The sequence below is a fragment of the Penicillium roqueforti genome (assembly GCF_015533775.1).
Source record: "Penicillium roqueforti strain LCP96 04111 chromosome Unknown scaffold_05, whole genome shotgun sequence".
Taxonomy (NCBI): domain Eukaryota; kingdom Fungi; phylum Ascomycota; class Eurotiomycetes; order Eurotiales; family Aspergillaceae; genus Penicillium; species Penicillium roqueforti.
Window position 1 is genome coordinate 59,927 of NW_024067569.1, and position 14,652 is coordinate 74,578.

General features: G+C 49.2%; 5 protein-coding genes across 5 annotated transcripts; 3 read left to right on the forward strand and 2 right to left on the reverse strand.

Annotated features, from left to right (window-relative positions):
• Nucleotides 1-1,321: 1,321 nt before the first annotated feature.
• Nucleotides 1,322-1,805, reverse strand: LCP9604111_3234 (uncharacterized protein; the record flags this gene model as incomplete). The annotated part of the gene is made up of 3 exons (XM_039070800.1): nt 1,322-1,588; nt 1,633-1,713; nt 1,773-1,805. The coding sequence occupies 3 exons, from the start codon at nt 1,803-1,805 to the stop codon at nt 1,322-1,324; spliced, it is 381 nt and encodes a 126-aa protein (XP_038930501.1).
• Nucleotides 1,806-3,182: 1,377 nt separating this feature from the next.
• Nucleotides 3,183-5,781, reverse strand: LCP9604111_3235 (CAZyme family AA1; the record flags this gene model as incomplete). Its single annotated transcript, XM_039070801.1, has 9 exons — nt 3,183-3,350; nt 3,436-3,496; nt 3,554-3,723; nt 3,805-4,158; nt 4,227-4,370; nt 4,436-5,299; nt 5,358-5,410; nt 5,478-5,609; nt 5,664-5,781. 9 exons carry the CDS (start codon nt 5,779-5,781, stop codon nt 3,183-3,185), a joined length of 2,064 nt encoding a protein of 687 aa, XP_038930502.1.
• Nucleotides 5,782-6,298: 517 nt separating this feature from the next.
• On the forward strand, nt 6,299-6,775 carry LCP9604111_3236 (uncharacterized protein; the record flags this gene model as incomplete). The annotated part of the gene is made up of 2 exons (XM_039070802.1): nt 6,299-6,390; nt 6,448-6,775. The coding sequence occupies 2 exons, from the start codon at nt 6,299-6,301 to the stop codon at nt 6,773-6,775; spliced, it is 420 nt and encodes a 139-aa protein (XP_038930503.1).
• Nucleotides 6,776-8,084: 1,309 nt separating this feature from the next.
• Nucleotides 8,085-11,651, forward strand: LCP9604111_3237 (heavy metal translocating P-type ATPase; the record flags this gene model as incomplete). The annotated part of the gene is made up of 1 exon (XM_039070803.1): nt 8,085-11,651. The coding sequence occupies one exon, from the start codon at nt 8,085-8,087 to the stop codon at nt 11,649-11,651; it is 3,567 nt and encodes a 1,188-aa protein (XP_038930504.1).
• A 151-nt stretch (nt 11,652-11,802) lies between these two features.
• On the forward strand, nt 11,803-14,140 carry LCP9604111_3238 (uncharacterized protein; the record flags this gene model as incomplete). The annotated part of the gene is made up of 4 exons (XM_039070804.1): nt 11,803-11,849; nt 12,821-12,875; nt 12,939-13,043; nt 14,009-14,140. The coding sequence occupies 4 exons, from the start codon at nt 11,803-11,805 to the stop codon at nt 14,138-14,140; spliced, it is 339 nt and encodes a 112-aa protein (XP_038930505.1).
• Nucleotides 14,141-14,652: the final 512 nt, after the last annotated feature.

The following is a 14,652-nucleotide window of genomic DNA, read 5'->3' on the forward strand; positions in this document are numbered from 1 at the left end:
GAACAACATCACTGTTCCTTCCATCGTCATGAGGCTCGGTTGGTTGGTAAATCCTATCTTTTCTGACACAACTTTAAGACCGATAAGTTTTTTTAAGGCCTTCCAGTTTCTCTCGAGCAATATTACCAAAGCCATCTCTACTGGGAAGTCTTTTTTAGGTGGAAATTCAACCAAGGGATAACTGTTAAGCTGTGGAAAAGGCTTCAGCAATGCTGATAGCTCTTATGACTGAAAGGGAGTAGATGAGGATGGTACCCAATGATTATTAGCAATGAAATTCTTTACATATTTTTCTCCTCATACACTTTAAATAGGTTGCATTTCCGTTTGCTAGGTATGATGTCTACGGTGACCTTCAGCCGTAGCCGTGCGAACAAGATGCCACAATGGTTTTGGCATAGAACAGTATTCATCCTATTCTTCTCCTCTGGAATACTTATTCTCCGGCTATGTGACGCCACAGTCGACTAAGCGTACATGCAAGTGTGCATTTCCTCGTTGCCGAATCTATTACGAACCCGCGCTGGCTTCGACCCCGCGATTGTTCCGACCGGGTTTCCATCAGCACGTTAGAAGGTAGCTTGATTTCTCTCTGGAACGTCAGATAATCATAGTGACTAATGGATAATCTATGGGTCTACAAATGTGAGAACCTAGAGGATCATCAGGGAACATGCGGATTCCGATGGAAGCCGAGTTTTCCATTCAATAGTATTTGGAAAAGATCATGACTAGGTGGATTTTTGCGACCAATAATAAGGGAAAAAAAAGAAGTCATAATTGTACTGTAGTAAGAAAATATGGCTTCCAAGGAAAGAGGGCAGGGAGTGTCGAGCACGACTAGGCGGTCCAGGACTAGGGAGTCAAGCAAGGACTCCCCAATCAAATGCCGCAAACTTCGTTACTGAAACGGGCCAGTGGGTAGCACCCAGCATGCGAAAGTCATATCTCACGTCGTGCCCCAGAAAACAATGTGCTTCATAGCCACGGATCCTATGGGCGACCGTGCAAATGAGCTAGTTTGTTGCGGGTGGCAACATAATGGGTGATTGGTTCTCTCTCACTCCTTTCTCCACCTTGGAGTAGCATAACATGACCCTGCAAAACACACAATCCAATCAAGAGGCTTGCAATATCTTTGATCGTCGCAAGCCTATACTTGGAGAATTTCCATAGGACCTACAGCTCCCAGGGGTTGTATCATTGGTCGACTGGCTCTTCTTTCTCCACAATAAGCTTTCACCTAGGAATTGTCGTATTGTCCCTATTTGGCTGTTCTGCTGAACCACATATCGATTTATATTGCTGTGACGATTTGGTTTCAATCTTCGAAAGAGAAGAGATTATCCTCGTCTGTGGGGTCTTCATTCGTTTGCCTATGGAGAAGACTTCTTTTGGGACTTGGTTCCCTCCTATGCATATCCTCGTTGGCTTTCTTGTCAACGTTGCTGGTAGCCGGGATAGTGGAAGAAGGGTGCGAAATATTGTCCCGGTGGGGATGCGCTCTGCCTGTTTGAATAGCGTCGAGATCGGTCACTCGATGAGCGGCGGAAAAAGCAAAGTCGCCGGAGTCAAAGTACGTCCGTTCCTTCCGATTGTCAGCACACTCACAATAAATCACATTTTAAGTACCTTGGACTTTTCACCCAGTAAGCCTCCACGCGGCCGTTTTCCGTACTTGCTCAAGTGACGTTTCTCACTTTCCGACAATGGCTGAGGGAATATTATTAGCGTCTTTGCTCCAGGGTTGGGTGGGTGTGGAAAGGCCCTACTTCAGGATATGGTTCCTTGCCCCCTGATTGCATTTTAAGAGGTAGTCCAGTGTTCTCAGAAGGACTTTCCAATTACTCGATGGTTGTCTACCTGAACTGCAATTCTTATGAATCCCCCGACCAAAGGTCTATGACGTTTTTGTTCTGTCACGTGCTATTGTTGCGTTAACCACCTCGCTCGAAATTCTCGTTGATCACTTGCAGCCAATTACATTTTATCAATACGTTGACTAATCGAGCTTATGCCTAACCCAGCTACCACTCAGGCTCCTGTCGTTGCCTGAGACGTAGTTGTTCACCTACGGGCTTATTCATACTGTCGCAATTACCTTACGAATACTGCATGAAACCGGGTCTATAGATGATACGTCGGCATATCGCATAACGTGACTGCTACACACATAGCTGATTTAGATCCAAATAAGTCTGGCGCGCGCCTGATGTCCCACTTTCCGATTCCCGTGTGTCTAAATTGCCGACCTTGAATTCTAGCGTTCGTCGAGGTTCGCACAATCCAGAGCCTGCAGTGAGAACCAAATCCATCTCAGCTAACGATGCCCCGTTGCGGATTGCTCTGACAATTCTGTCGGCTTCCGATTGATCATGGGTGCGAAGACTTTCCATCAAGCGCATAAGCAAAGCGCGGTCATGTTCTAGTGAAGCAATTCTTCGTTTGTACGAGAGTTTTCGCCGACCATCGCTCTCTTCGTTCATAATACAAGGCGCACACTCTCGGTTGCACGACACGCAGGGTATCCCTCCATAGAACTATTTTTTTGGAGGGGCTGTGAGTCATACTCTCCATCTGGGGAAATGGTACCTACTTTGGCTTTCCGTCTTCGACATCCAAAACAAGCTGTACTAGCCTTTGAAGGCCTCTTCGAGACATGAGGGACATGACTTGGACGATGGGTTTTTGATTTGGGTGCCAAGCTTTTAATTTGTGGTGCCATTCTACCTTGAGACTCGAGGAGTATTGTCGATGGTCATGATCGTTTCTTCGGCTGGTTCTGTTTTTACCCCTCTATTGATCACTACGGCCAAAGAGCCAGTCCATGGAAACTCTCGATCAGAACCTAACTCGCAGAGGAGTTAAACATGAACAATTTCGTCGAAGTCCCACATCGAGGTCTCTGTAAACTAGCCCACTTTATGTAGACCAGTGATCTTATAGTACGATTCAGGCCCTGCGTGTTTGACTGTTTTCAGATGTTTTCAGATTGTGACACCAACATATAAACAGCATAATCTACTGCGATAACGCACTAAGAAAAACCGCCAGATACTAGCAGCTCGATGGCAAAACCCACGTACCTTGCATACTTGAAGGAAGGTAACTGGCCGATTCTCGCACCGCTCAACTTAAAATATCGACAAAAAAGAGATTCTGCTGTATCTAATATTCCGGACTCATCCCAACATCATGAGACTGGCAGCAGCAGCAGTCAAAGCAGTCTGACGAGAGCTGATACGACGCATCGGCGCCGCTGACGTAGCAGGAGGGGTACCATTATTAGACTGACCAATCAGGGCGGGAAATTGATCCGGTCCTTCAACAAGGACAAGTGCCATGCCGCTCTTGTGAAGGAAAATAATGTAATGTTAGCAAGACCAAGATTTTTGCGATTATTTAGGATACGACCGTCTAGCCATTTGTACTCACCACCATGTGCCACTGGATATGGCAGTGAAAGATCCACGCGCCGGGATTATCCGTAACATATCTGTTTTTAAGAAAAGGTAAGCTATTGTCTTGCCAGTAGAATATTCAGGTGATTTACCGGATCACGGCCCATCCTGACGGAGGAAGATTAGTTGTGTCACGATAAGGAGGATTTCGAAGATTTATTAGGGATTCTGGGGCGTCCGTCGCGGAATCATACGGGAAAGAGCCGGTACCGGACCCAAGCACCCAGAAAGTGTGGCCGTGTAGGTGCATGGGATGGCTCATCTGCGGTGAGTTTATCCCCCATTAGTTCCAGCTGTCCACATCATAGAAAGGTCGTTGGAATCACTAATCCAACAGACTTACCGTATCCATCGAATCGTTTGCAATTCTCATAATAATATCAATCGTTGAGTTAGACGGCACATGGATGGTTGTATTCGCCTGCCAACCGTCTGATACGTTGCCCTGGATGATTGGTATTTTTGGCTCAGAGTATGAGGCGTCATTCACTACCCATGTCACAATGTCGGTCTGATTAATTGTGAAAGTGTATGTCTGATCTGCTGGTGCTGAGGGAGGGTTGACAGGCGCGAAGGGAGAAAGCAACTGAGGATTAAGTACGCTGGTATCAGGTTTGGCTGATCCGTTGGTCAACATCCAAATGGTTGAGGGATCGACCGTGACGTTCATTGGGGTTCTGCTGCTCATCATGCTCATCTGCAAAATGAAAACGAAAAGTCAGCACGGGCATGATATGGTCGCGACTTGCTTGCCGATTTTCTTACGTTATAGGACACAATAGCTTGCCCTTCAAGCACTTGTTGCATGTCACCATTGGGGTATGATGCGAATCTGAGATAGTAATTCCCCGGTTTCTGATCAAGTCGAATCATCACTGAGTACCGTTGGCCGATCTCTATTTCCAGGACCTAAAATGACATGTGGTGAGCCCAGGCTGGGGGATATAACGGATACTCTTCAAAGGTATGCTCACCTTCACCTCCTGTATTTCCACATACAATCCGTCGGCAGCATAGACAAACATAGAGTGTGCATCCAGAGAGACATGTAACTTGCTGACTGCACCGGAGTTGACCAGATTCAGCGCGAGCCAACCACTCGTGTGATCCGCAGGGATGGTGAGCAAGGACGACGAAGTATTGGTGCAGGTCTCAGGTGGGAGTGAACTGACATTGTAGCCTTGCCTAAACATCATTGGCGGCATACAGCCACGGGGACTCAATGAAGTCATGGACGGTGACATGTCCGACATCGTCATTGTAGCTGACATCGGCATTGCGGACATAGAAGTGCTAGACATAGTCATATCCACGGTCGTATCCATAGCCATCGTACCTGTTGACATCTGAGAAGATGTGGCGGATGCGTCCGTGCTCATGTCCATGTCCATGTCCATTCGTTTCGCCATTGACATTGCCATCATTGATGAAGAACGCTGGTTCATATCTTCATATCCCATATTGGGTCCTGCCTGGAGCATATTCTCCGGTAAACACTCAACCCTCCCGAATCCATTGGCAAGGATGCTGTCGACGCAATTTGGAAAAGCGCCTGTCTCAAAGTATCGAGCGTAAATGGTGTCCGAAAGTTCATGTGTCCAGTCACTCAAAAGAATGGATGTAGCGTCCCTCTCCGTCTGCAGAATGATATCACGCTCGTGTGGGCTATGAGCAAGCTTTTCAAATGGCCGCAGTCTTTGGGGAGATGGTCGTATCAAGAGTGGCCCTCTTATGCCGTCATTGTAGTATGCTCTAACGTGGGAATGATACCAGAAGAAGCCATACTGATCTTTGATCGAGAATCTGTAGGTGAAGTTACCGCCAGGAGGTATGGGATACTATGGTCTAGAATCAGCAACAAGGATGTAAATTACCGTCAAATATTTAAGGACTGACCTGCGTGACACCAGGCACTCCATCCATATCGGGACTACCCCTTTGCAAAATCCCTGTTATGGCACAATCAGTGATCACTGGTTCTAATAAAAAAAATGTTTCCTCATGGAAGTGACTTACCGTGCCAGTGAAGAGAAGTATCAACGGGGAGGTCGTTCTTGACAAAGATTTCCAGATCGTCGCCTTCGTCTGCCTCGATTAGGGGCCCCGGTAGCTGACCATTGATCAGAAAGACTTCGCGGCTGACACCATCTATTTAGGAATTAGCTCTGAAAGTCCCATGTTTGGCGCTCATGGTCCACGTACCCGGAGCTTTAACGTCATTATGCACCGTCAAGTTGTATGTACGGAGAATAGCATTTGAATGAGACACAAAGTAACAAAGTGCAAGCCAAATGGCGTACGAAGTCCGGCAAACGGACATCTTTGGCAGATAAGGAGGAGCTACTGTAGAAAGGCACGCTTTAATCCCTTGTGGGGGCGAAAACGTCGCCATTATTATATCCGTCACCTCCGTACAGCCACGAGACTGCGATATTTTCGCGGATTTTAGCGCGGTCTTGGCACTGCTCGATGTCAGGGACATGGCGCAAAGTTGGCCTGTTGGTAAACTATGACATAATTTTACGCACTAATCGCGCATAGGAGAATGTGGATTGGTCAAATGACCGAAGTGGGCCCGCAATCGAATTGTCAAAAAGTTAACGATCGCATTGGATATGGATGCTTGGCCTTCAGAACGGTTGGCCTGGTCTTTTAAGTTCCTTGGAATATTGATGTCTCTTACGCGTAACGCAGAAAGCAGAGACAGCCCAGAACCCAACGTGCCAGGTGGCGAAAGGCACTCGGACGTGTATATTAGTTCTGAAACTTTTTCTTATTGCGAGTTTCTATTTTGACAAGTACACTCTACATGAGAGTATTAGTTCAAATCCTCGAAGATGGAACATCATGTCACACAGCGTCTTTCCATCAGCGTCCAGAACGATCTTCCTAAGGGCAACATTGTCATCAAGACCACCGTCATAGCCTGGTATTTGAGAAATATTACCATTCAGAGACTGAAATTGGACTAACTTTACTCGGGAAGTGGTCAACCGTACGAAAAAAGCGATATCGCTAAGCTTTTGTCTCCCGAAGACGTGAATCAAATAATGATTCCACATGATGAGAACAGAACAATATCATTCTGTGGCAGCGCAACTTACAGAGTGGGGGTCGAAGGCACTTTGGATTTATACCACGATATCGACGGTCAAATAGTCTCGCTGTATTGGAATGGTCCATGGACTCGGACTCATAATCAGTTTGATATGGCGAACCTCAACTGTGAAGAGTACACTGTGAATATGTCCCCTATTCAGGAGAGCGGTATTTTAGGTGATGTTTCAGTTATTGTGGCACAGACAAGTCGATGAAATTGTGACGCTCCCATTTCAGTCACTGTTTGCACTCCCAACTAAAGGAAGAAATTTGATGTACGTCCTCTCTCATTGTATACCTGGCTCTTTTTGGGGGCAGAGATTGATTGACGCACCCTGAACGTAGGGTAAGTGAAATATCGAAGTTCGGAGCATGTCCTTGGATAAAGATAATCACCAAGGTGTCGCTAGGGGCTTCTAGATACTAGATACAAGACAAAACACATCGCGAGGAATGCAAAGGCGCTCAGGCGCCTAGGAAAACCCACATAAGCTAGGTGGGACCAATCATTGCGTATGTTCTTTGGCAATGATCTATACATCATCTTGGCTCCTGGATGATCGCTGCAAGCTCCTAGAACGGAATTGGATGCTCTCAAGGATGCTCATATCCACCTCTATTTCGGCTCGAGTCGTTCGTAGGAAGCCAACGGAGTAAACCAGTGGCAGCTATGGCGCTTTATCGGAAGACTGAACCCGTTGGTGATATTGCGCAAAAAGCACAGACCATCGGCCGGCGGATATTTTTACGACTGAAGCCTTCTCGCCGGGTGCTCCACGCGAGGATCAAGATCGAGACGGCCAAAATAAAAATAAAAATAAAACTAAAACTAAAAAAGTGCAATATCAGTATGCTAGCTGCAGTGACTGCGCCAGCAAAGACAACAAAATCAGGGACGGTATCAAGGTATACATTGGTAAGCGTCCATGACAAATGAATGAGCATACTGGTGTAACCAACAACACGAACTGGACAATAAGCAGACCTGGGTATAACTGTCGAAGTTAATCAAAAGGCGCGTGCGGAGAGACTTTTGTCGTCAGGGAAATCACAACTTTGACACGACATATTGAATACTAAAAATGAGATGGTAATTTTAATTTTGAGGTTTCATGATATGTCTTTTTTTACTATGGCCTGAAGTGCGTTATTTTCGCCATATTACCTTTTTCTGTATGCGTTGCCCCCCGCTCTAAGGTAAGATCGTGGTGAAGTGGCGCCTCGATTTAGCTTTCTTCCCGCCGTTGGCTCAGCCGCACAAATAACGCATCCAACTCTTCATGGATCTCGAATCAGCACCTGTCATCTCTGGCAAGCAGTGGCGAACCTAGGAACATGCGCGATTAGTGCGGTAGCGTGGTGGAAGTTGTAATACATTTGCAGACCCTAGAACGTTCGAAATCAGTCACCCTGTCCAATCCTGAACCAAGGCTCGAGATCTATAAAAGCTAGCTGTTCTCCGCAGATCGGACAACCACCTTATGTATCTTTGGTCTCTCTCACACTCTCGTCTATCCGCCGGAGATGGCTCCGAGTGATAAGTTGTCGCTGCCTCAGTCGAGGCTGACCACCATCTTAGTCAACAATTTGCACTGCCCGTCGTGCGTGACAAACGTCGAGGAGACTCTTTCAGCTCTAAAGCCGCCTCCTTTTTCCATTTCGACATCTATTCTTCGACATGAGATCGAAATCGTGCACTCCGTTACGCTTAGCGCCGACCGCATCGTACGCGCTCTAGAGGATGTTGCCTTCGAGGTTGACAGTGTTATTCCCGATGCCAGCGAGGGTGATATCGAGGCCAACGCCGCAGAAGCTCAAAGAAGAAGCTCCCGTGGCGAGCTCGAACACGACGTCCTTGCTCAGTCCGAATTGCACCTCTCAAAATGCGACGCATGTTCCGCACAGCTCGATATGCTGTCGTCGAAGACGTCCTCTACCGTTCACAAGGAAGCAGTCGCCGACAAAAAAGATCAGCTCGGTCGACACGTCGGTCAGACAAAAGAAGAAGCGCTCGTGTCCGTTATGGATGACCACCTCATCGACACTCGGGCGCGAGTCACATTGTCCGTCAGTGGGATGTCATGCAGCTCCTGTGTGAGCAAGATCACCGGGGTCTTGCAAACTCGACCGTGGGTACAATCGGCCGACGTCAATCTCTTGACGAACAGTGCCGTTGTCATGCTCCTGGATAAGTCGCACATAGATGAGTTGCTCGAGACGGTTAGGGAAACGGGTTATACCACGGAGTTGATCGAATGTGAGGAGATCCGACTCCAGCAGCCATCGAGTGCGTCCGGACTGGAAGACACGTGGCGAGCTTCGTACGTCATCCAAGGCATGACCTGTAGCTCCTGCGTCGGGAAAGTGACCGACACGCTGAAACAGTACGGGTGGATCACCACAGTGGATGTGAACCTCATCTCCGCTAGTGCGATGGTGGAGTTCCAAGGGAAGGACCACCTGGACGAGATTCCTGGCATTATCAACAGCCTTGGTTACACGGCCACCCTCGGCGACGTCGAGAGCAGAGCCACATCTAGTCAACCCAGCTCGAAGCGGTCGGTGACCATCCAGGTGGAGGGGATGCACTGTCCACGCTGTCCACAGCGGATTCTCGATGCCCTCGCCGTCTACTCGGACAGATTAAAAGTGACCGCGCCTCCTAGCAAGACACAGCCGAAGATTACTGTGAGCTATCTGCCTGAGGCGCCAAAATTTACCATCCGACATATCATGAGCACGATTGCCGATATCGATAAAGCCTTTACCGTTTCAGTGTACCACCCTCCGAGCCTTGAGGAACGCTCTCAGGCGATGCATCGCCGGCATCAATGGCATATCGCTCGCCGGTTGATTTTGGCCGTGCTAGCTGCCATCCCGACTTTTATCATCGGTGTGGTGTATATGTCCCTGGTCAACAACGACAATCCCGGTCGGATTTACCTCGAGGAGCCTATGTGGTCAGGTGAAGCATCACGCTCTGAGTGGGCGCTCTTCATCACGTCGAGTCCTGTCTATTTCTTCGCTGCAGACATTTTCCACCGCCGCATGCTCACCGAGCTCAAGGCGCTCTGGCGACCCGGAAGCAAAACTCCTATCTTGCGTAGATTCTATCGCTTTGGAAGTATGGATATGCTTATGTCACTGGGCACTAGCATCGCCTACTTCTCCTCCATCGCTATCCTGGCCATCAATGCCTCGCAGCCACACGGTAGCCCCAAAGCTTCTCATACCGGCTCGTACTTCGATGCGGTTGTTTTTTTGACCATGTTCCTACTGATCGGCCGGTTGCTCGAGGCCTACAGCAAAGCCAAAGCGGGAAATGCAGTTAGCCTCCTGGGCAAGCTGCGCCCGACAGAGGCCACACTTGTGGACACGGCCGGAGCGGGTAGCCTCTCCGCCTCTGCGAATTCCAGCACAGTTCCAATCGACCAACTGGAGTTCGGAGATGTGGTGCGGGTGGCGAACGGTGCCTCACCTCCGTATGACGGAACGGTGATCAACGGAGAGTCACAGTTTGATGAGTCGAGTCTGACTGGGGAATCAAGACCGGTCTCCAAGTCCATTGGAGACGAAGTTTTTTCGGGAACAGTCAACCAGGCAAACCCGGTCTTGGTCCGTGTCACCCATCTTTCAGGCGACTCGATGTTGGATCAGATCATCAACACCGTTCGCCAGGGGCAGGTCCGTCGAGCGCCAATCGAGCGCACGGCAGACTTGATTACGGGGTTTTTTGTTCCCGTCATCACCCTCATCGCGGTGTTGGACTGGGTGATTTGGCTAGGCCTTGGTGTCTCCAGCCGGTTGCCCGACTCCTGGAAGGCCAACACTCCGGGAGGCTGGGGTTTCTGGTCGTTGCAATTCGCCATCTCAGTTTTTGTTGTCGCGTGCCCCTGTGGTATCGGACTCGCAGCGCCGACGGCCCTTTTTGTCGGTGGTGGTCTCGCGGCTCAGCATGGGATCCTCGTCAAAGGTGGGGGTGAAGCCTTCCAGGAGGCCAGCCAGCTTGACTGCATCGTCTTCGATAAGACCGGCACCATTACCAAGGGCGGCGAACCTTCTATCACTGATCATGAGGTAACACATAGCGCAGGCGTCGATGATCTTTGGGGCGCCGTTATGGAGCTCGAACAGAACAGCAATCACCCGATTGCTAAGGCGGTTGTGATTTTTACCGCCTCCAAGCTAGCACCGGTCCTCAAAGCGATTATGGTGGATGAAATACCAGGAAAGGGTATGAAAGGCTCATTCGGCGCTCGCAATCGGGTCTCATCTGTCCTGGAAGTCATCGTGGGCAATGAGGCCTTGATGCAAGATCACGGAATCGTCATCCCTTCGGCCAGTGCCGAAAAATTGAGCGCCTGGAAGCGCCAGGCCAAGTCTGTGGTCCTGGTAGGGCACAGAATCCGCCCGGAGCAATCAGCCACCGAAATAGTCCCCTGGAAGCTCTCCATCATGTTGGCAGTAGCCGACCCCATCCGGATCGAGGCCAAGGGGACCATCAAGGCTATCCAGGATCGGGGTATCGCGGTGTGGATGATATCAGGAGATAACCCGACGACCGCGCATGCGGTGGGCAGCATGGTCGGAATCCCGCCAGAGAACATCCTTGCCGGTATTCTGCCCGAGCAAAAGGCAGAAAAGATTCGATATCTCCAGAACACCCTACAGAAGGAAACAGGCTCCGCCCGGGCACTTGTCGCGATGGTTGGTGATGGGGTTAACGATTCGCCTGCGCTAACCGCGGCCGACGTCGGCATTGCAATTGGTTCAGGGTCGGACATTGCGATCTCGGCTGCAGAGTTTGTCCTCGTGTCTTCTCGTCTCTCTTCTCTCCTGACGCTCATCGATCTAAGCCGCGTCGTTTTCCGCCGGATCAAGTTTAACTTCGTCTGGGCGCTGGTTTACAACTGCATTGCCGTGCCAGTCGCTGCGGGAGTGTTTTACCCAATCGTCAGCAACGGCAGCCATGTCCGGTTGGATCCAGTCTGGTCCAGCCTCGCGATGGCATTGAGCAGTGTCAGTGTCGTATCCAGCAGTCTTTTGATGAAGGCTCGACTGCCACTGGTCGGTTTCAGATCGGATGATTGAGTTCCTCGAAAACAGACTTTTTTTTTACTTTTGCTTTGGCTTTAGACTGTGGAACTTGGACCTTGGCGTTTAATGCACACTTGAACGGGTTCTTGCTAAAGTCACGAAAGAAGACCTGAAAGGCGTAGTTGGACAACCTGGATTGGCTGTTATGACCCCGGCGATAGTCAAACTACTTGAGTGGCTGTTCATACACAGGTGCCACCGAGAGTCACGAAATTGCGTGGGTCACGTGCAAATCATCAATAATGAGATAATGAGATACTATTAGGATCGCTTGGTTTTCATTGGTTGTGGCGTGTCGATCAATACGAAGCCGAGTTTACTGATGGGGCCAGCGATGCTAGGGTGATAAGTGGCCAATAATTTCTCCGTATTTCACGCTGCAGCCGCAACCGGCTATCTCGTACCCAATGACATGAAGCCCAAGCACCGCCGTCTAGAAAGCCTGTCCTTCTAGGCTCCTTGTTACCGAGTCTTTACACGGTCGCTGAGTTGGTTGGTCTGGAGGAGTTCACACACAACCAGGTTCGCGAGACTTGCCCGTGTTCCATGGGCGCTCAACCTGGATAGGTATTTAGTGCAGTAAAATCATAAAAATGGGTCTGTGCTTTAGGTAATGGTGGTGTAATCATCTTGCTTGGCAAAACTCATGTCCACTGAAAATGATGAGCTGTAGATCAGGTCCTGGAATCTCCCTAAGCTAGCTACCTAGTTATGGGTTGCTCTTGGATTCTTATCACACTCAACAAGTGTGATCGAGGCCATAGATAACTAGCAAACGGACGGTGTGAGGAGCGCGACGCGTGGCAAGCATGCAAGATAGCAAGGGAAACAATAATATGATAGGTCCACCGCGAAGTCATGCAGATAATTGCGTGCCCCATGTCCATGCCCTCCCTGTCCCATCCTTGTATCGCCACAATTGGCTGGTGGCTGGTGCTTCATTACGCCATTGGAACTTTACCACATCGTCTCCACCGGTTCTTCAGCCGCCGATGACCTCCATCCATCTTAAAAACCATCCAATTCATCCTGTCTTTGCCACTGCTTTACAACTCTCTGTTTTACTTCCCATATTGTTAACTCCTACGATCCCTCTGTTCCTCGTTTGCCTATTTGGATATTGTTGTCCCAGTGAATCGGCGATGCTGATTCAAGGAGAGAAGTGGGCGTGCAGGGCCTGTGTTCGAGGCGATCGTGCAAACAGCTGCCAGCACAGCGGTACGTCACTCTCGGCTTCCGCTTTTCGTCCACTGTGTATGGTCCGAGGCTGATACGAGGCAGATAATCCCCTGCTGCATATCAAAAAGAAAGGGCGCCCAGTCTCGCAATGCGCGCATTGCCGAGGCCTTCGAAAGTCTCGATCAACGCATGTCAAATGTGAATGTGGTAACAAAGAAAATGCGCACAGTGAAATGGACTGCTTAATGTATATCCTTGACATACCCAGAGGACCTACCGCTCCTGGGAATGGACTGTATAGCCCCCAAGAACTAGAGTGTGTTCCCTGGACTTTAGCGTTTAGCAAGATCGGTGCCGGTGGATCAGTGGGGTCACCCACACTTTTTACATCCGTTCCTAATCCCCTGAGTACGATTCCTGGGATCACGAGGGCTCCCCAGAATTAACAAATGATTCCCAGAGGTGGGTGTCAGAGATCGAGTAGCTTGGGTGTTTGGTCGCTGACCAAACATTGTGCCTTTTGGCCAGATGGCGTAGTGGTAAAACCCAAGCATCCATAAACGGTCACATCTAGTGTGAGGGTCTCACGTATACATAGATATAAAGAACAACTATAGTGGACTCTAGATAGAAGACGTAGCTCGAGAAAGCAAACGAGATATGCTTCTCGCGTTCAGGGGAACCCCACCATGTGGGTCCCGCGGATCATATCTTGATTCACCCTGTATGCTTCATGTATTTCCTTGATAGCTAGGAATAATTCACGTCTTTCCAGGAACTTGCAAAGAGAAGGTGATTTACGTAGGGACACACTGGAGAATAGGGACTCACTACCCTGTGACCCATATAAACCGTAGTCAGAAGACCGAGGACCCTTATGGTCACTAAGCCAGGGTGGCCGCCAGTTGACAGTTACAAAACCCACCTAGATTAGGAGCCGTGGACGTACGTCCAATGTGGACCTGCGTCCACGGCTGTCGGTAATTCGCCTTGAGTCAACTGTTCTGGATCACGGGGCCTAGAACCAAGGCCTTGCGGTCGCAGCTCCCTAACCACGGACGCACATCTCCAGGCCTGGGACTAGGAGGGACGCCAGTTGGCAGCCAGAGGGCTCGCCAGGATCATGGGCCATGGTCGTACGACCTGACAGGACTTGGACCCATGAACCCTAGGAACAAGATGTGGGGCTCCCGGGAATGCCGATCGAGTTCCCCGGAACCAACCACAGCCCAGGAACGCCAGACGCGCTCCTAGGCACGGATCAAGTGATCCCAGAAACACCTCGTGTCCTCGAGCAACTCTAAGTCTGATCCCTAGGAGCGACCAAGAGCGTGCCTAGGAACCATACTATAGATCCTAGGAATGAGAGTCCTAGTAAGGGGGTCTAGAATACATAGCTATAACCAATTTTAGAAATACAAATTTTAGAACGCGGGCAATAAGAGCGGCAACAGAAAGAAGGCCTAATCATTGAATATTATTAGCCAAGCGGCACTCTACCTCAAATCTCAGCCCCCTTCCGTACTGTAGGGGGAACTACTGGCTTGGATTTGATGCCTGTGGAATCTGGCATAAAAGTTGGCATGCTATGGAGGATTTTTTCTAGGTTGGTAGGATGAAATAATTCTTACACCAGACTTTGGGGGGTTGCCTGGGTATTAGGAAATTCACTTGATGAGTGGAGTATGTTCCCTAGCCAATCATACATAATAAACACCTTATTTCTTTCACCACGTTTATTGAAAGATAAATGAGTTAATTGGTTTTTTATTCTTTTTGTAGTCAGATTTCTGTGACAATCAATTGTTTTGCAAAT